The sequence below is a fragment of the Mandrillus leucophaeus genome, unplaced genomic scaffold (assembly GCF_000951045.1).
Source record: "Mandrillus leucophaeus isolate KB7577 unplaced genomic scaffold, Mleu.le_1.0 Scaffold1065, whole genome shotgun sequence".
Taxonomy (NCBI): domain Eukaryota; kingdom Metazoa; phylum Chordata; class Mammalia; order Primates; family Cercopithecidae; genus Mandrillus; species Mandrillus leucophaeus.
In genome coordinates, this window is record NW_012098821.1 from 190,994 (window position 1) to 211,269 (window position 20,276).

The 20,276-nt window shown below is 43.5% G+C and overlaps 2 protein-coding genes across 3 annotated transcripts; one reads left to right on the forward strand and one right to left on the reverse strand.

The window, feature by feature from the left end:
* The first annotated feature begins 3,696 nt into the window (after positions 1–3,696).
* Positions 3,697–4,808, forward strand: LOC105542879 (olfactory receptor 52I1). The gene has a single exon (XM_011984593.1). It carries the CDS (start codon positions 3,901–3,903, stop codon positions 4,762–4,764), a length of 864 nt encoding a protein of 287 aa, XP_011839983.1. The 5' UTR covers positions 3,697–3,900; the 3' UTR covers positions 4,765–4,808.
* Positions 4,809–7,987: 3,179 nt separating this feature from the next.
* Positions 7,988–17,603, reverse strand: TRIM68 (tripartite motif containing 68). 2 transcript variants are annotated; one of them, XM_011984603.1, is made up of 7 exons: positions 17,371–17,603; positions 14,406–14,888; positions 12,588–12,683; positions 11,497–11,757; positions 11,010–11,032; positions 10,366–10,466; positions 7,988–10,165 (listed from the first exon to the last, which is right to left on the reverse strand). In XM_011984603.1, the coding sequence occupies exons 2-7, from the start codon at positions 14,829–14,831 to the stop codon at positions 9,615–9,617; spliced, it is 1,458 nt and encodes a 485-aa protein (XP_011839993.1). In that variant the 5' UTR covers positions 14,832–14,888; positions 17,371–17,603; the 3' UTR covers positions 7,988–9,614. The 2 variants fall into 2 exon arrangements, with proteins under 2 accessions (XP_011839993.1, XP_011839998.1); XM_011984608.1 differs by lacking the exon at positions 14,406–14,888.
* Between the last annotated feature and the right edge of the window lie 2,673 nt (positions 17,604–20,276).

Sequence of the window (20,276 nt, forward strand, 5' to 3'; positions counted from 1 at the left end):
AATTTTCAGTATCAATACATTGAGTAAAATAAACATTTTAAAAAGAAACAGCCAACAAAATCAAATATCCTTTTCTTTGAAAAGATTACCAACAATTAAATCTCCAGCAGTGCTAATTAAGAAGATAAGTAAATGAAAAATGAAAAAAAAAAAAAAAAAAAAACACTCTCGAGGGCATGAAAGGTATGCCCAGTTAGTTTCCAGGGCTGGAGGATTGAGGCAAGCATCAGCTGAGGCTGCCTCTTGAAGAAAGGTGAATTTACACAGGGCAGCCAGGGGAGGAATATCCTGCATCAAAGGTGAGTGGGGAAGAGGCTGTTTGGATCCCCAAGCTTTCTGCAGCCCTTTATGCAATAATGCATAAGCCTGAGTTTGTGGCATCCAGAACACATGCGGTAGTTTCAAGCATATCCTAAATTTTCTTTCACTCTTTCCTACCATTCTACTTCAAAAGCTTTCCCTAATCTTCTTGTGACCCATCACTTAAGATGTCTCACCCAGTGTCCCAGCAGTTTACAGTAAGCCCCTATAAACTGACTGTGATGTGGAGCTCACTACTCTATTCAATCTGTTCCATGAAATAGCATTTCTTAAACTCAGGGATTTTCTTCTTGTTGTAGGTTTCTTTCTTTGTTATACAGACCACAGAGTGTAATCATGTCCCAGAAATTTGGCTTTTTAGAAAACAACTGAGGACGCCCATCACAGCTATTGTTGGCACCTGGGTGTGGAGTCAATCAGTGCTAGGCTTTCTAGAAGGTTAATTGAAGGGGCAAGCATATGTCTTTTGGTTAGGATTGAGAACCTGGTAAATGTTCCTCTAGTGCTCGGCTAACAGGGAAAATGTCTACTGCAGTAGATGGGATTCTGAGCATAGAATTCCATTAATCTGATCTACCTCATCACTCCGGCAAAACTGATGCCCCTGATGAGAACTTAAAAAGGGGAAACTAGAGACAGTATACAAGGGTAGCTTGTATAAAAAGGGGAAACTAGAGACAGTATACAGTGGCAGCTTCCTACTATGGAAACCCTTTATTCAGGAGAGGCACAGGAAGTAATAGATGAAGCAAACTAGTCTTGAGGTTTGGCAAATAAGCACACATCATTTAAGAGTGCCTGAACACCTAAGACAGTTCTTGGGCTATATAGGACTACTGTTACGTCAACACAAATCACGCAATTGATGTGGTGAACTACTAGGCTGAGGCCTTGAGATATATAGATTAGAACCATGAGGGTTTGAGAAAAGAGATCACATGTCCTTAACATATTCTAGTCCATTCTTGGCATCCAGAGTTCAGGTCTGTGACCAACCTACATGTCCATTTCTCTGGAAGCAAAATGATCTAATGGCAATAGGAAAAAGAGTTGAAGTAGCAATTTAGACTGAAAAAGAAATATTTGTCATACCTGCCTCTGCTCCATCCTTAATCTGAATTCAGTTTGGCAAGACTTGTTATATGACAGCAGAAGTGGAGCCATTCTTAGGCTTTCTTATTAAAGAGGGGTTGTAGGCAAAAGTAAGGAAGATGTTGTCACAGGTGTGATGAAGAAAGAAAAAAAAATTAGCAAACTAGCAAACAAAAAAAAATTCTAACCTTGAGACCTGATCTATAATGGGACAGACAGTGAGCTCCTCATCATAGTCCAATTAGAAGAATCTTGCTGTGTATAGCCTGTGGGTGAGACATCTTCAGCGGTGAATTATGGGAGGACAGGAGAAAAGCTTCAGGCAATGGGGGTTGAGTGGCTTTTTACTTTTTAATAGTGGTCTTCAAGTCACACACTCTCATTTAAGGATGCTACTTGGAGCAATCTAAAAGTATGGGATTTATGCAGGGAAAACAGTTTCATTTTATATTACCTACATTTTATTGAGCACCAAAGCACCAAGCATCACGCTGAGCACTTTTACAAAGCTTATCACTTAAGTCTCAAAATATCTCTATGATGTAAGTATGTTACCTCCATTTTATGGATGAAGAAACTGGGGCTTGGTGTGTTTACATAATTTGACTAAGGCAAAGTGGCTAGCAAGTGACAGAGTGGATTTTTAAGTCTAGAGATATGAATCTAGAACCAGTGCTTTTTGCCTCTTGATGATGTAGGAACAGTACCACATTTTGAGTGTGGTACATGAAACTATGCAGGATTTGTAGGCTGTATTCTGAAGAAAAAAACCTAGGGGTTCCATGAAGAAGATCAGCCACTGTCTCCCAAAGCTGAATGTTACCACCAGAAGAAGCAGCAACCCTTGCAAAGAATATTCTCACATGGCTGGGAAAATGTGTCCATGACCAAACACCATATGAAATCATGGAAACCAATCATCCTATGGAGAAAGTAACTAAAGGGCTACCACATAGGACTGTAATGGTAGTTTAGGCTGACTACTTCTATTTTAGGTTCTCCAGCCAGATTATTACACATTGTATGATATGGTAACACCTGACAGAGGCAATGGATGGTGAATGCAGCAATAAACAGAGATCAACAAGTGGTGTACCTCAGCTGCAGGCTGTGCATAGCAGTAGCTATCTTTGTCTCATCAAACCTGGCCAAGTGAAACCCCTAACCTTGTTTTATCCACAGTTGTCTTCTTGACTATCCACGTTGGGCTGGATGGACACCTGGGAGTTACAGCTTAAACCCCAAACTTATCACACACTACATGATCTTGGCTAGAATATTTAATCTCATTTAAGTTATACAAACTGTGTTGTATGGAATGGATGTTTGATCTATTTTAAAAATGGAGGAATACACTCACATTATGAATACTACGCTTTTTAACATAGTACTGTCACATACTGTGTTCATAATAAAGTGCTTAACTTTCTAAAGGATAAAGCTTCCTTGTTGCCTGGAATGACTTGGTAGTTTATCATGAAAAAAGGGTTAGCTGCACTGAAAAATCATAAAAGCTTATTGGGGAAAGTTCATCTATAAGGTAGTCCCAAGGTTTTGTTTGTACTAATTTAATCTGTTAATTGAACCTAAGTGAATAGGATATTCAGGGCAAAGTTTAGAGAAGGTAAGGATTATAAATATTTCCAGGTACTTTATTATCTCCTATGGAAGGTGATTTTGTTGTTCTCTAATGATCTTATTTTTCCCAAGTCATTCATGTATTTCTTTCACCACAAGGATACTTCTTTCATATTTTTTTATAGGCACTGCGCCAAGGATAAAAAATATGATATGTTTGACCTCAGGAAGCTTTTGTTCATACAACAATGAGTAACTGAGCATACAGAGATGAAAGACAGATTCATTTCTCTGTTTATCCTTCATTCTGTGGAAACTTTACCATAATAAATATATATTAATAGACTTATTTTAATAGACTTGTGACCTCAGTTATGGATTACACCCTTTGTATAAGATCATAAACAAGAGACATACACCTAAATGCATACAATAAAGTCTAGGGAGAGCGTTACAATGATCAATTTAGTCTCTCTGAGGTCATGATGGGAGACTGCATGAAAGCTCAGATGAAAGGGTATGGACTGGGGAAGGAAGAAAGCAGAAAAGGCTTTCCAAAGGAGTTAAGCCATGAGCTGATCCACGAACAATGAATATAAATTTGTAAGGGAAGAATATTAAGGACGATAAAAGTGGCACAGGATAATTTTGTCAGATGCCACATTTTTGATCCTGAGATTACCACCAAGCTGAGAATATCCCTAGGTTTTCCCAGCACCACACGTGTCAACAAATCTTACAGGATTGCATTCTTCTCATACATCATTTGTGCATTAACGGGAAAAATGTCTCACTTGTGATGCTGGGTCCAGCCTACAACCACACAATGGAAACCCTGCTTCCTTTCTCCTTGTGGGTATCCCAGGACTGCAATCTTCACAACTTTGGCTGGCTATCTCACTGAGTGCCATGTACATCATAGCCCTGTTAGGACACACCCTCATTGTGACTGCAATCTGGATGGATTCCACTCCACATGAGCCCATGTGTTGCTTTCTGTGTGTTCTGGCTGCTGTGGACATTGTTATGGCCTCCTTGGTGGTACCCAAGATGGTGAGCATCTTCTGCTCAGGAGACAGCTCCATCAGCTTTAATGCTTGTTTCACGCAGATGTTTTTTGTCCACTTAGCCACAGCTGTGGAGACAGGGCTGCTGCTAACCATGGCTTTTGACCGCTATGTAGCCATCTGCAAGCCTCTACACTACAAGAGAATTCTCACACCTCAAGTGATGCTGGGAATGAGTCTGACCATCACCATTAGAGCTGTCACATTCATGACTCCATTGAGTTGGATGGTGAGTCATCTACCTTTCTGTGGCTCCAATGTGGTTCTCCACTCCTACTGTGAGCACATAGCTTTGGCCAGGTTAGCATGTGCTGACCCCATGCCCAGCAGTCTCTATAGTCTGATTGGTTCCTCTATTATGGTGGGCTCTGATGTGGTCTTCATTGCTGCCTCCTATATCTTAATTCTCAGGGCAGTGTTTGGTCTCTCCTCAAAGACAGCTCAGTTGAAAGCATTAAGCACATGTGGCTCCCATGTGGGGGTAATGGCTTTGTACTGTCTACCTGGGATGGCATCCGTCTATGCGGCCTGGCTAGGGCAGGATGTAGTGCCCTTGCACACCCAGGTGCTGCTGGCTGCCCTGTACCTGATCACCCCCGCCACCTTAAATCCCATCATCTATGGCATGAGGACCAAACAATTGTGGGAGAGAATATGGAGTTATCTGATGCACTTCCTCTTTGACCACTCCAACCTGGGTTCATGAACACAATATCTGTTCGGATCTGGAGCATTCCAGCCACCTTCAAAGATGCCTTAGAGATTTGTGGAGCGGGATTGGTTTACCTGGTACTATAAGGAATTCTAAGATGAAGCTGTAAAGGATATCTTTGTGTCACTTTTAAATTTCTACCAAGAATATGAATGAAATGTTTCTAATTTTCTGACATTTTTAATGGGTTAATACAATAGTGTCTGAATCAGAGTAAGTTTGGTATAGAATACAGCTCTGGAATTTTTCCTTCTACAGCTTCTGACCCATATTTCCTACCTACTATCCTACCATCCCCTCTGCTGAAGAAACCAAGTGTTTGGTATCTCCCCCGAAACCTGACTGATATTCTCAGAACTGTTCTTTTCTCCAAGTGATTACATGGAAGAAGCTATTAATATATGACCCTGCCCTCTGGCCCAATAGTGATCTCACTCCATTTGGGTTCTATGTTCACACCTAGACCAGGGTCCTTCTCAAGCCATATGGTTTACTGTTCATCTAGGGAGATATAAACTTGGGATCAGAGATGGTGGTAATTCTACAACACATAAACTGGAAGGAGAAAATTGGGATTGGCCCATGCATCAAAGGCCAATCTCCAAGAATGGATGAAGAGAATAAGTCTTTGGTTCTCTGATTCCAAATCACTTTGGACACCCAGGTATATTGCTATGTTCTATAAAATACCACTTAACTTTTAAATGTATATCCTATTGTTAAGCTAGTTGGAGTTAGTATACCAATTACCAGCTTTTTGTTTTTAAGCAACAGAAGGTAAGTTAATACAAGTTTGGTTTTGGAAATCTTTCTTGTTGCTTCCTAGTCCCCATCTGTATAACTTAACCTTAAGGCATAGAAGAGAGGGATCAAATATACACAGGTCTTTCTTCTTGTGGGCACCCCTCAGGGGGTGTGCTCTGGGATGAAGAGGTTAATAGAGAACAATATAGATAAAGAAGTTGAAATGTAAGCACTCTTCTTCAGGTTACTGGATGCTTACATGATTTTTGGTTTTTTTCCCTTTCAGAAAATCTTGAACTGAGTAATCAGTATATGTTAAAAGAAAAAGATCTCATATATAAGAGATATGTACATTTGAAAATCTTAATAAAAAGATAATTTCCTACTAGTGTTAAAATTCACAGTGTGAGAAGAATCTGTTGACGGCAAGTTACTATACTTGAATCTTAACACTTCCTGTCTATTGATAGAGAAAACAACATTAATTCAGAGTATTAAAAATTAAATAAAACATGGAAAGCAGATAACACAATCTCTGACATATTGTATGAACTTAAAAATATGCCCAATACATTTCTAATTCCATAATTTCAAGGGAGTAGTCCTATACAGACCAGTACTCATATGACAATTCTTTCAAATAGACAAGCTCCTTAGTAACTTAACATCCATACCTTTTGCTAATATTAGACTTGTTTACCTGCCAAGAATGTATTCAATTTTTGAATACCAGCAGAGTAGAAATCAACCTCTTAAAAATCTGATAATGATGCACTGAGGTCCCAAAGGGTAGTAAAGTGAAACTTTTTTCCCTCACAACCCCCTACCATAAAAACAAAACAAGATTATAAGGTTATAACATTAAAAAAAAAAGATTATAACATTATAAGGTTGTTAAACACATTTGGTAAGATTTTCATTTTGAAATGTCACATTATTCTTTCTCCATAAGTAACCTGAAAAACTGGCTAGGTCCATTAAATGAAAGCATATTGGATGCATTAAAGAATCTAATATAAAGCAACAAAGGTACAGTCCAGCCTGCACCCCAGACACTAATTTCTTCCCAGCATTTCCATCAGGAAGCTTGCCCTACCAGGTCTATGTTTCATTCTCATTTTTTTTTTCTAAAAGCAGATGGAACCCACTGCTAGTACTCAAGTATTTACTGAACCACATAGTTCCCAAAGGGTGCTGATTCCTTTCCATGGCTACCCCAAATGGAAACACCTGTGCTTCTTACCATACATTCAGACACTGCCCCTGGCCCATCACATTAAGCAATGTGTGCTCTCTTAACCAGTGCCTGGGATGCACAGTAGACCCTTCATGTTTGGATTTTAAGAGATTACAACCAATCTTGATGGAAACAGATGAAGACTGCCTATCTGTAGGTAGTTGTGAACCTAAGGCTTTGCCCCTATGTCTCCCTTTCTTTCTTTTTTTGCAGTATCCTGGCATTTTACCCTCTTTGCAGCCTTCTCCCTTAAGGCTCAGGTATTGCCTCCTCCAGTTTCTCTGCAAAACAAGGGTAGGCAAAGCTCATCCCTGCCTTGCAGTGAAGGCTTACACGAAACTGGGGATGCCACTCTAGGCATTGCAGGGAGCAGTGCAGGGACTCCACCTCCACGTGGCACCTGCCTCTTGCCCTACTAGACCACTTATGAAAGGTACGGTAAAAGAAATTACCCATTAAATTCATATTTGAACAGAAGCATAATTAGGTATCCTCTAGTTTTCACTGCCCCTTTTAGATAAAAGCAGGTTATTTTTGTTTTGATTCTAGTCATATGAATGAAAGTTCCCTCACTTAAATATTTAATACACACAGACACACACACACACGCACATACACACAGTACTAGACTAGGGGTACAATGGTGAACAGACAAATAAGGTCCTTGTTTTCATATGGTTCTCCGGAGGGAAGTGTAAACAACTACTCTGTAGAAAACGGTTTTCAGGCACTTAGAGCTTCAATCTTCTTGTCTGGTCTTAAAAGTCAGATAATTTGTAATAATGTGGATTATTTAACCTTACAACTCTTCTAACAAGTAATCAGAGTACCCAAACAGGCTTATAAATGTAAAAAACAATCAAACTAACCTAAAAGAGTACATTACCAATGATGCCATTTCATTCCTTCCTTCATTCTAAGTTTGAATGAATTCAACACCTAACAATCCTCCGTTTCTAGGAAACTTCCAAGATTTGTCCTAATAGCGAAAGAACAACATTGATTTTTCCTTAACCCTTTTGTGCCAAGTGTCCACAGACATTAACTGAAGTACTTCCTAGGGACCTACTTCTCAATTATCCCCAGGGAATCCCCCGACAAAGATGCTTCTCTAATGGCGGCAGGCTCAACCCTTTGCCAGCACCAGGGTCTGTGACTCACCAGCTCATTCCCCTCCAAGCAGATGATGGAAACTTCTCCCCTTCTACTGCTAATTCTCAAGATGCAGCCTGGAAGCATGGTGGGCAGAATGAGTTTATTTCTCCAAGTTTGGCCTGTTTTAACTCCTACATACGTGAACAGCCAATATAATACAATTAAAGTAGAAACACAATTTTTAGTATTCCTTATCACAGCCATTTGAAGCACCTTTCTGCCTGAAAGGCTCTATACTGTCAGGAGAGGCCCTGAGACAAAGGCATTGCTATAAGATGCGGGCTGTATCGTGGCACAGTGGCAAGGTCACCACGTGCAAAATCTGTGGCTTGCCTGCCTCTGTGCCTCAGACGGAACAAATGCATGGGATGGATTCGGGATCTATACAACAGTTCCATGAGGCAGGACAATAATATGAGGTTTTATGCTGAATTACACCCATTTTCCCAATGAGGACACATAAAACCTTCCAAACATGTGAGAAGTTTCAGACCCAAATATAATAAATGATGTACAGGCATGTGACCTGTGAAGTGAGTTTGTCAACCTTGTTTCATATGAGTGTGAAAAATGCTTTATAATTTTTATAATCTTATCTTCAGCAGCTTTGTAAGAAATAACTTGCTCCAGCGGCCAGGCATGGTGGCTCATGCCTGTAATCCCAGCACTTTTGGGAGGCCGAGGTGGGCAGATCACGAGGTCAGGAGATCGAGACTATCCTGGCTAACATGGTAAAACCCCGTTTCTACTAAAAATACAAAACAATGAGCCAGGTGTGGTGGTAGGTGCCTGCTGTAGTCCCAGCTACTTGGGAGCCTGAGGCAGGAGAATGGCATGAACCCAGGGGGTGGAGCTGGGAGTGAGCTGAGATTGTGCCACTGCACTCCAGCCTGGGTGACAGAGTGAGACTCCATTTCAAAAAAAAAAAAAAAAAAAAAAATAACTTGCTCCATTAAGGCCATTTCAGTTTCCTCATTCATAAAGTGAAAATACAAACTAAGGCTCACAGGTTTTGTGATCCTGCCACTTAGAGAAAAAAAGCAGGACTAGGACACTGGTCTCCCAGGAGTCCAAGGGACAGTGATTTGCCCAGGTTGTGCTCAGAGAGGGAACGGCAGTGGGGTGGCTTGGGTGGGTCGGTGTCCCCCTGCTGCACTGAATTTCTCTTGCCAGGTGGTAAGAGGGTGAGGGTCACATAAAGTTTGCTTAGTTGTAGCAAACCTCAGGGGAAGCATCCTCTGACTGGCCTCAGCACAACAACCAGCTCTGGGTATGGGCAGCATTTTTTTGGCCTATTGGGAATGCCTATCTAATAGTGTCCTGAAGATTGTGTCTACTTCATCATCCTCACTGACTTAACTGTGACACCGGACAGGAATCAGGGAAGAGGGGCGTTGGCTACTCCACGGACAAAGTCCTGATCCTTACCCCAACAAGTCACCTTAGAACTGCTCTGATCCTCACCATCAGCCCTGTCACGCTTTCCTCATGGGGTGCAGTGCTCATTTGACTGGGCCTCTGCTTTTTAAAATAAGTGGTTTCATGACAGACTTTAGCCTGGTAGCAATGACCAAAGGATCAGACAGAGGAATCCTTGGATTCTGAGCTCACGTCAGTTTCAGGGGATACCTGTCAGTGGCTGGGTCCTCCAAGCCCCATGGGGGCCAGGCCCAATTCCAAGGACTCTCTGGTTAGGATGATAGCTCTCTTAGTCCTCCCCATCCAGGGAGCAGATGGCCAGAGGAGCAGTATTGTTGGTTCCAATGCTGTAGCAAGGACTAAAATAGGGCAGGAGGCGCCCAGGGAAGGGATAGCGGGGGAAAGTGAAGATGTGGGAGCCATAGTCAGTCACATTGTAGAAGGAAATGTCATGGGCCTCATAATCCACAAAAATTCCCACCCGGCGAGGAGGGACTGGCAAGGACAGGAGGGGGTACTCATCGGTGCCCGCTCGGTACTCATTTCCCTTCCTCAGCCTTATCACCCAAAATCCATAGTGGGGGGATAAGTAGACCACCTCCTTCCGGTCTACATTTTGCTTACATACTCCCAGGCCCCACTCAGACCTGTCTCCCACCTCCACCTCCCAGTAGTGCCGGCCTGAGGAGATGCACTGGCTTCCCAGGACAATATTATAGCGGTAAAATCTCTCAGGATTGTCTGGCAGTTTCTGGTTGGTGTCTCCATAGTGCACACGTTTTCTGTCTTCAGACACGATGAGACGGGAGTAAGCAGTATCTGGATCCAGGTGCACATCAGCTAGAAAAAAAGATCCTGGTTGGTAACAGTGATATAGGGTCAGGGGGCATGGGTGAGGGCTGTCTGATAAATTCAGCCACAGATTTCTCAATAATGAGTGGGTGAGGCTGGATGGAGCACCCAGAGGGCACTGAACCATTTTCTTTCTCTGGGAGGGGTCCCTCCGACTGTCCACTACAGTTTCCCCCAGGCTCCATTACCTGCATAGGTCTTCAGGATCTCTCTTAGCCCCAGCACACGGCAATCTGTCTTCAGCTCCAGGGAGATTGGTTCTGGCCGCTGCAAGCTCCAAGATTTGCTCCTGGTAGAGGAGGGTGAACCTCAGGGCCAGGAGTCCTGGCTTTGCCACATGGGCCTTATCTTAGTACAGGGAAGAGGGGCTTGGCCAGGGACGTAGTGAAGTGCCCCACCCCAGCAAAGCAGAGACATGATGGTTATGGTTATTCGGCTGAGCCTCAAGCTGTTTGTGTGCAGAGGTGAGAACACCCGCATGCTCATGCTATGGGAAGTTTGGATGTATATTTGATTCTGGGAGAGGAAGAAGTGCACATATTTTCTGCTGGACATGAAGGAGTCATGGGCAGTCTTTTTTCCTCTTTGAGCAATCAACTTGAAACCACATATTTTATAGCTTCACTTGATATACATTTGATAAAGTACAAAGAAGAAAAAGGAAAGATCAACAAAGATTCCTTAGCCATTACCATGTAAGTGGGACGAGACTGTGGACCAGCACCTGCTTTCCTGTGTGCATCGAGTCTGTGCTCTGTCCCTACTTCTGGCTCCAGCCAGGCCCCACTATCCCCTACAGGGCTGCTTAGAGGCTCCAAGGGTGAGAACATACCTGTTCAACACTTCCTGAATATCCTAGGAGGAGAAAAAAAATGCAACACCTGAGTATGTGCTATTCCTTGGAGGGAACAGACATCAAACTGGCAGGGAGTTTCTCTACGGGAAGGGAGACAGATACCAAGAATGGAGAGATGCCATGCAGAGGTAAGGAGAAGCGTATGGAAGGATGGAAGAGCAGGCTGAGCTTTGGCTGAACTGGCCAACTTCAGGCTCCATCTCAAGACTCTCAGGCTAGAGGAGAGGGCCTAGAATGATGCCAGAGCTGCCTGAGCACTGTCCCACCTATGACACTACAACAGACCAGGTCATCCACCAGCCAGAGAGAGGGAAACAGCAGGTATTCGCTGGGGAAACACAGGATCCATGATCAGCTGGCAGAGTGCTGGCAGTCCCTACTGAAGAGTAATGGATGCTCTTTCCTGGAGTCTCAGTCTATCTTCAGCTATCACTCAGGGTTACCAGGAAAACCTGCTACTCACCTGCAGCATCCAGCGGACAGGCCTCTGTGATCTCTCTTTCAACTCCGCAATCATCCTCCACAGGACCCGGCTCTGCTGGATGAGCTCACTATGATTCAACTCCAGTTTCTGCATGGTCTCTGCCGCCTCCTGCTGTAGGTTGGCCAGAGCTGCTGTTACCTCTGCCTCCAGCTGCCGATGTGGTGGCTGCTTTTTCTCCATTAATCGCTGGTATTTCTCAAACTCCCATACAATACTCTGTTTTCGGGTTTCCACCTGTATCTGTGGAGCCAAGATGGAAATCAGCACTGATACTTTCAGTTACCCAGTATTGAGCATACTGACATATGCATACACACATACTCTGCAGTGGCACCAACCACGTGACAGGCTATGCGGGGGCAAAGATAAAGGATACTATTTTTCCTAGCTTCCTGTTTCAACTCCACCACACACTTCTAAGTCTCTATTGTCACTCTTACTGACTCCAGTAGGGTCCAGGATATTATCTAAATACTACAAGCTCTAGACTATTTTCCATTTTCAGAATAATGACAAGATGTGTTACATTTAAGTCTCTAAGGCAGTGTAACTTAACTACACTGTTAGGTGGTTCATTTTCATGTTGATATTATATCTGTTCAATGTGCTGTTTTAGATTGGTTCAGTGTTACTTTCTGCTGATCAAAAGTTCTAGTAGTTTGATACTTATTGGCCTCAAATTTATTTCAGAGGTGATTTTCCAATATTTTAATAACCAGACTCTTAGCAAATATGCTCTAACTTGGGAAAGTGAAAGAGAAACTCTGCTTTACTAAGCATGATATAAGCCACACTGTTGTGAGCTGACACACGTGAGCACGTGCTTTCCCTTTCTCATATATGAGGATACAAGACCAGAGGTTATCCCTACATCACCAAGGAGAAATTGGAATTAAGAGGTGACATGGCCTACCTAAAGCCTGGGACAGAGAAAGCAGGGATTAGAACCCCAGGCTCTGTGATTTCAAGCCTTACATTCTGCCTCACAGAGATAAGAATGCTACCCCAGGCCAGCTCCAGGACCACACAGGACGACTGACACAAACTCTTTTCCCCACGAGGCAACCTGCCTTCCAGGTGGCAGTTCGTTTCCTTTCACCAACTTCCAGCTTCCAGGCCTCCTCTTGCTCTTTCTTCAGATGTTCGAGGGCCTCATGAAGTTCCCACTGCAAGAGACAAAACCCTCATGAGGCCACCTCCGGCAGCCTAGGCTTCCTAGCATTGGGAGGCTGTGGGAGAACCAGAGTCCTTCAGGCAACTGGCCACAGTGAAGGCTGTGGGGAAAGGGAGTGCGACAGAGGAGGTAGACTCTGCCCAGATGACATCCAAGGTAGCTCACTGGGCCGAGAATAATTTCAACTCCCACAGTCTCTAAATGTCAGTAAACTGGAAGAAAAGGTCCATTTCCAGCCTCTCCAGAAAAGTACCTTGGACTTTCCTTTCCATGTCAATTTTTATCCTTATCTTATTTATTTTTATCTTGCTGTCTGCCAGAACCTTGTTACTCCAAATGTGGTTCAAGTGGATCAGCAGCATCCACATCACCTAGGAGCTTGTTAGAAATGCAGAATCTTGGCCTCCTCTTAGACCTACCAAATGAGCATCTCAATTTTAGCCAGATCTCCCAGGTGGTTCATATGCATATTAAGGGTAAGAAGCACTTTCCTAGAATAGTAATGCAAGGGATTTCTACTGAAAAGCATAAAGTGTGCAGACACACCATTTAATTCTGCTATTTTAACAAAATAGCAATTATTTTGTTAAAATTTATCAAATGCCAGGTATATTTTAAGCTCTAAATATGGATGTGATATTTACAATCCCCTGAGCCTGGTATTAACCTCATTTTATAGACAAGAAAACTGAGGCTTAGAGGGTGACCTACCCAAAGTCATTCAGGTAATAAATGGTTGGGCTGGGATTTAATCCAGCCCTTTACCCCTGTGTTATACTATCTCCCTTTTCTAATATTCTCAAAAACAGAATGAGTTAGTAAACACTTTTCATATTTTAGAAATCTCTCCCATATAGGAAAAAAGCTCTTCAGGGTATTTGTCTTACACTCTCACCTTCCTATTTCAACTCCAAAAAACAGAATTAAGACCAATGCTGGATCACTGGATCACAGAATCACTGAGATAATGGTTCTGATAAAGGTGTCATTATGGGCATCTGAGGAAGAGTAAAGAGAAGCCCAGAAGCTGGAAGTTGATGAGGTAAGGTACAAAAAAGGAGTCCCAGGTTTGTCAGAGATGACTTGTCAAATAAACAAACTTGGGAGAGGAGAAAGAGCAAGAAGACTTGAGTCACAGCCTCTGATCTTCCTTTCGCTAACTGGACCTGAAGTCATAAAGGACCTGAGATTAGATGACCTCTCTCACTCCTGTGATTCATCCATAGTTCTTTCCCCCTCTAAAATAAATTACCATGTTTCCAACTTTCTAAGCCTCACTTTTGTCTACAAAATGAAGGAGTAAGTGATCCATTCAATGCCAAATGACTACTTGCAGCATTGCCAGGAGGAGTTTGCAGGTCAGGTGTAGCCTTGACCATCTATACAAGAGCTTCATGCCTAAACTCATCCAAGGCATTCAGAATTTAGTTAAAACCCAAACTGATTTCCTTTACATTCTCAGTATTGAAATCAGCCTTGGGTTAGGCATTGAGCCATGTTAGGATCTGGGATGGGGTGTAGAGGAAGTGGGAGGGCAGGAAATCAAGGAAGGTCATGAATACAAGGAAAGGTATAGCTCCCTGTATCAGATTCCAGGATCTGTGGGTGTCAGGAACCAAAGGAATCAGCTCGCAGTCTGTGATGCTGGTGGTCAAGCCCTTGATCTAGTAATAGCCAAGTTGGAAGACTGGAGTGGCCAGCTTCCATCTCTCACCTTGTACTCCCAGGCAACATCCTCCATTGGCACAACACTGTGGGCCTCATGCTCTGGGGACTGGCTGCAGGCCTCACACATTATCAGGACATCCTCTTTGCAGAACATCTTCAGCTCTTCCCCATGGCACTCACACAGATCACCCTTCAGCCCCATTCCTGGATGTAGCCTTAGCAGACGGACTTTTTCTACAACATTGGCCAGCTGCCAATTAGGCCGCAGGTTCCTTGGCTGGACAGGAGCTCGACAGAGGGGACAGGTGTAACCCCAGTTCTGGGATTCTCCTGGAATCTCCCAGAGTCCGGAGAGGCAGCTGTGGCAGAAGCTATGGCCACAGTCAATGCTCACAGGCTCCCTCAGGAAGGTCATACAGATGGGACAGGCCACTTCTTCCACAATGGCTTCCACCAAGGCTGTGGGATCCATGGTTCCTTCTCACACCCTCCTCAGAACATGAATGAAATCAGGGAGAAGTGGTAAAGGCTGAGAAGAAGAAAAGAAAGACAAATAAGAGAAAAAGGTAACAGAGGAACGGAGAGATCAGTAACAGGAATAATTAATTTCTGGGGAAAAACCACCTTCCTTTTGACCCTTTACTGACCTTCTTTAGTAAGCATTCGCCTTTCCAACTGAAGGGTGCATGGTCTGAATGGGCCACATTACTCACATCATGAAGGGGATAATGGGGATGCCTAAGTGAGTGAATATTGGGAGTCCTCAGTCTTCATTCACTTGGCCAACTCTGATTCTCCTCTGGGATCGTTCTACTAGACCATTACCATTCCAATCATGCTCTACAAATCAGCATTATTTCTCTTAAACTTGGGTAAGTTCATATAAAATGTGGTATTTCAGTATCTGAAGTAAGGCCATAAATACCTCCAGCCTCACTCTCTGGTATCTTTATATTTACATTTATACAATTCAAAGTGTCAAAAGGTAGTATGCCACAAGCCCATTGCCTACATGCTCAATTTGTTTTCTTGTGTTGCACACTAAAATGTAAAAACTGTAAAGGAAACAGCAGTTCTTTTCCTGTGCCTTTTAAACCCCTGCCCACTGCTCCAGCACTAATGTACTTATTATTCACCAAGATGCCAAGACATTCTTCTGAGCTTTTAGTGGTATGTTACAAGCAGAGATGAAATAACATCCCTTGGAGATTAAAACAAAGATCATTTGATGATCATCACACCCATATTGATGAAATCACTACTCCAGCAAGAAATCTGAGATTTTTGTCAGGGCCACGTATGGGCATGACAAAATGGTCATGGTCAATGGCAGGCTCTTGGCTCAGTTGGCAATATTTATTCATTCACTTTGCTAGCTTGTGTTACCAGCTAGAGTCTATACAAGGAAGGGCCATGTTGGTCCTAGTTCCTGTTGTATCCTCAGCACCTAAATAGCACCTGCAATGTAGATATTGCTGAGTAAATAAATATTTGTTGAATGAATAAACCAGCTAGACATAGAAAATAGTTCCTAAACCCAAAATCCTTTTAGAATTTGTGAGGTAAATTGAGAGCATACATTAATATGCAAGCACTCTTTGAGCACTTATATGATGTGCCAAGCACTGTTCTGAGCACTTTACATGAATTAAGTTGGTTTATTTCACAACCCTAGGCAGAGACCATTATTGTTCTCATTTTACAGATGTTTGGCTTGGGGCTCTGCCATCTATCTTGGGCAAATTTTTTAACCTCTTTAGCTTTAAGGTATAATACAAATTCAAAAGGAGAGAGAAAAATCACTGTGGTTTAGGGCAGTCCAGTAGCAGGAAGCAGGAAGCAGGGCAGTAAATTTTGCAGGACTCTGATATGCCACTGGCAGCGTGTGCCTTCTCACTAGATTCCCTGCCTCCTGCTTTTCTTCCTCTCACTATCACTACCAAACTGTGGGATACAGTATCCTAAAACCTCCTTTTGGTAAATCACTAACTTACTAAAGAATCTATCCTGGCTCCCGGTTAACAAGACCTCTCCTTGAAACAGCACCTGTATCCAGTTAGGCAAAGGAATAAACTTCTGCACACTCCTGCAAACTCCTCGTCCATTAAATCCACCTGACTTGGGTTCCTGCTGTTCTCCCAGTTGAAAATGACTTCTGCATGATCCTGCTTTTGACGTCATTTGCCATGTATTTGTCTATTGTCTTACTTCCCATACTAGAACTTTTTCATGCAGATAGGGTCATTGTTTTGTTCATTTCTATTTCCCCAGTGCCAAGAACAGTGCCTCAAATACCTGTTGAATACATGAAAACTAAATGTAAATGTTGAGTTCCAACTGATAGATTGACTAAGTGGAGGATGTGTTAATATCCTTAGCTAAGGCAGTAGAGACATTAAGAGACACCATCTAAAGTCAATAGAACAATAAATGGAAATTGATACCTATTATTTAAAGCTACAAATGGAAGACCTAAAATAGCGATAGAAAATTGACAAGATTGTGGCAGTAGGAAAGTAAGGCAAAGAAATATCAAAATGATAAATCCAGAAATACAGAGGAACGCACATTATTTTGATTTAGGGTGATAAAAACATCTAAATGGGGAAAAATTAAAAGTGGCAGCCTCTGCAAAGATCTGGGGATGGGTAGGCACTGCTCTTCAAAATAAGACCAGCTTCAATGTTTGACTTTTTATTATACATGAATTACTTTGAGAAAATTCAAATAATTAAACGTTCGGTTGCTTTGACTGTGCCTTCCGTAGGGTACAGTGAGAGTCTGAGAAGGGCATTTGAGAAGGGGGCGGGGCCTGGAAGACTTCCAGGGAGGACCCCAGTGGGAAGGGGGTAGAGGGGCGGGCGGTAATCTCCGGAGTCAGGGAGCAGCTGGGGACAGTAAGCTCCTGGCCTCGCCACAGGGCTTTGGGCAGGTCCCCAGGACAGCGGGCGGGTCGGGGTAAAGTGAGCTTGCAGGATCTGACTTCAGAAAAGGCAGAGTTCTCTACCCACCTCCCTCCTGGGCCCGGACTGGCGCTTCGCGGCGGAAATTCAAAGTGAAGAAGCCCGGTTCCGCTGCGTCCAGTGGCCCAGCGTCAGAAGCGGCCGCTCCCGGCAGCTCAGCACTTAGGGCCAGAGAGCGCCGGAGGCCCAGAGCCCAAAGCCCGGCAGTGCAGGCCCGGTAGCCCGCAGCTCCTAGGACACTACACCCGGCTCCAGGCCCCGGTCGCAGGACGGCAGCCAATGAGCGGCCGGCTGAGCCCAGGATGGCTTCGCCCAGGGGGCGGTGTGTTTGTGAGGGCAGCCAATCACAGGCAGTGACCAGGGTAACCCTAGCCAATTGGTGATGAGACGGGGGTTCCGGCGCTTCTAGGCATGTCAATGCTTTTTCTCTACTTCCTGGCTTTTTCTGGTCCCTTCACCCACTGAAGATTCCCTTAAACTGTAGAGGGTTCCAGAAGCTAGTTCCAGGATAGGTCAAAGGATTGAGGCTCCCGAATGATGCCCCTCAGGCTGTGCATTGAGAGACTCAGGTGGCTATTCATTTGCCAGTTTGTCTTGTTAAACTCAGAAGCCTGAGATTGGCCACGTCTCGTTCTGTGACCCAGCTTAGCATAGGGTTGGGCACACATATGGTGTGGACTCTGCTGTTCCTGGCAATATTCGCGACCTCTCATGGTTCCAGGCTGCAAGTACTGGGTTCTTAAACAAACAAAACCCTCTCTTTTTTCCTGGCATACTCTTACACTTCAATACTTAAGTAACCAGCTTGTCATCACTATTGCCGCAATCCACTTTAAAAGGTAAAAACAGACAACAGAGACCGGGAGTTGATGGAGAAATTGAATCCCTGGTCAAAAATTGTCATTAAAACAAGAAGAAAAAAATTAAACAACTGGTAGCCCTTCCTCACCCAAACACATAGACACATGCACGCACACACAAAAATTGTTACTTAAGACAGCGATTTGGGTTTTTCTTTGTACTCCCAGGACCTTGTCCTTCTCTTGACACTTAGGTTTTAGTAAGCAAGTGAAGGCACCTCCTATCTACGTAGAAAATAACCAGGAAATCCTCCAATTGAAGCTCGGTTCCAAATTATATAATATTTTAATTGTTAGGACAGAGACTCCAGAATGCTCATGCCAGTGTCTGAGCGCAGGCCATGGTTAAAATTCTGAAGGGTGAGGCCCAGAAATTTCCTGCAACACATAGGGCTATGAGAAAAGACAAAAATATCTTAGGTCTGAGCTGGACAGTCTGTCTCACCCAGTTTTGGAGAAATGGCTGCTCTAATAGAATAATGAATTAATTAATTGAAATAAGCCATTTTAAACATTTATTTAACATCAATTTTTTGACAATATTATACTGGGTGCTGGGATTACAACTATGGTACATATAGTCTCTGCCTTTAAGAAGCTGAAGGTCAAGTTGGTTGTAGTGCTCTGGAATCTCTGTGAAGTTAAAACAGTTAATGGGAAGATCATTTTCATGCGTAAGGTGAAATTTGTAACTATGACCGATTGTCAAGAACCCTGGCAATCAGGGTAACTGGGGGCGGGGGCTTGTATTCATGCGGGGAAGGCTGGAGAGAGGGCTTTTGAAGACAGATCAGTTTACTTCCAAGGCATAGAAGCTTTCCTTTACAGATATCTTCAGAGTGTTTTGTTTGTTTATTTGTTTGCTGTGAGACAGGTGTGTCCAGATGAGGCTCTGTCTTGGACAAATTCCACAGCTGTAGCTGCAGACCCCAACCCTCTTCCCTGAATCCAAGATAGAACAGGACAACAAGATGAGTGGCTGACTGTAGGATGGTGCCCATCTATGCTGTAGGGGAGGAGTAGCATCACAGGAGAAGCATGAACTGAGAACTGTTTGGGGAACAGGGAAAGAGATATAGGCACTGAATAAATAGGACTAAGGAAGAGTTAGGGAGTTAGTAGAAATCTGAGGTCTGATATTCTGGAAAGAGACCAGAGACTGACTATATTGCGTGTCATGTAACATGCTTGCTTAGAGACCCCTAATTTATTTTCTTCTCTTACTCTTTCTGAGGAAGTACGAGCCACACCCTCAATTAGTTCTGTACAATCTTAGGCTTGAAGAATATAATCTTAGGCTTGAAGGTTTTAAAGGGGAAGAAATAGCTGCCTGTGTCAGTGGCATGTCAGTCATTAGGAGAACCTGCTAGGGGTGGAAGGAGGAGGGTAGGAATACAGCCTAGACCATGGATAGATACCCCACTCCACCTTGAAAGTCTCCTACTGGACCTCTTATGAAGGAGTTAATACCTCCTGTTTCCGCTATTCCAGATTGTTTTCAGTTTCCAGAAGGCAAAACTGACATCTCCCAGGAGTCCAAGCAGGAGAAGTTAGGGCCTCCCTTCCCTATCTGCTCAGTGCTAGCCTTGGCTAAGAGAGAGGAAATTCCTGCCTAGAGGGGCAAATCTGCAGGACTTTGTTACCACTTTCACTTTGGCAGAGGAAGGAGGTCAGGGATTGGAAAGGGTGATGAGTCTAGAAATTAAAACACAGCATTCTGTCTGGAGGTGGTGGAGAGCCTTTCTGAAAGTGCTTCTGGGTTGAGGCTGTCACCTAGATTGTATATTAGGGTTTAAGTGTTCCAAGAAATTGAGAAGCAGGAAGTAGAAAAGAGAGAATAATTTCAGAAGCAGATGCAAGGAACAGTAACAGGAAGATCTAGCAAGGATGTGCTGGGGCAGTTTCAGTGTGAGATGCCATGGACAGGAAAATGACAACATACGTGTGTGTGTGTGTGAGTGCTGTCTCTTATACACATCTAGATGTGTATAAGAGACAGCAGGATGGCTTCGCCCAGGGGGCGGTGTGTTTGTGAGGGCAGCCAATCACAGGCAGTGACCAGGGTAACCCTAGCCAATTGGTGATGAGACGGGG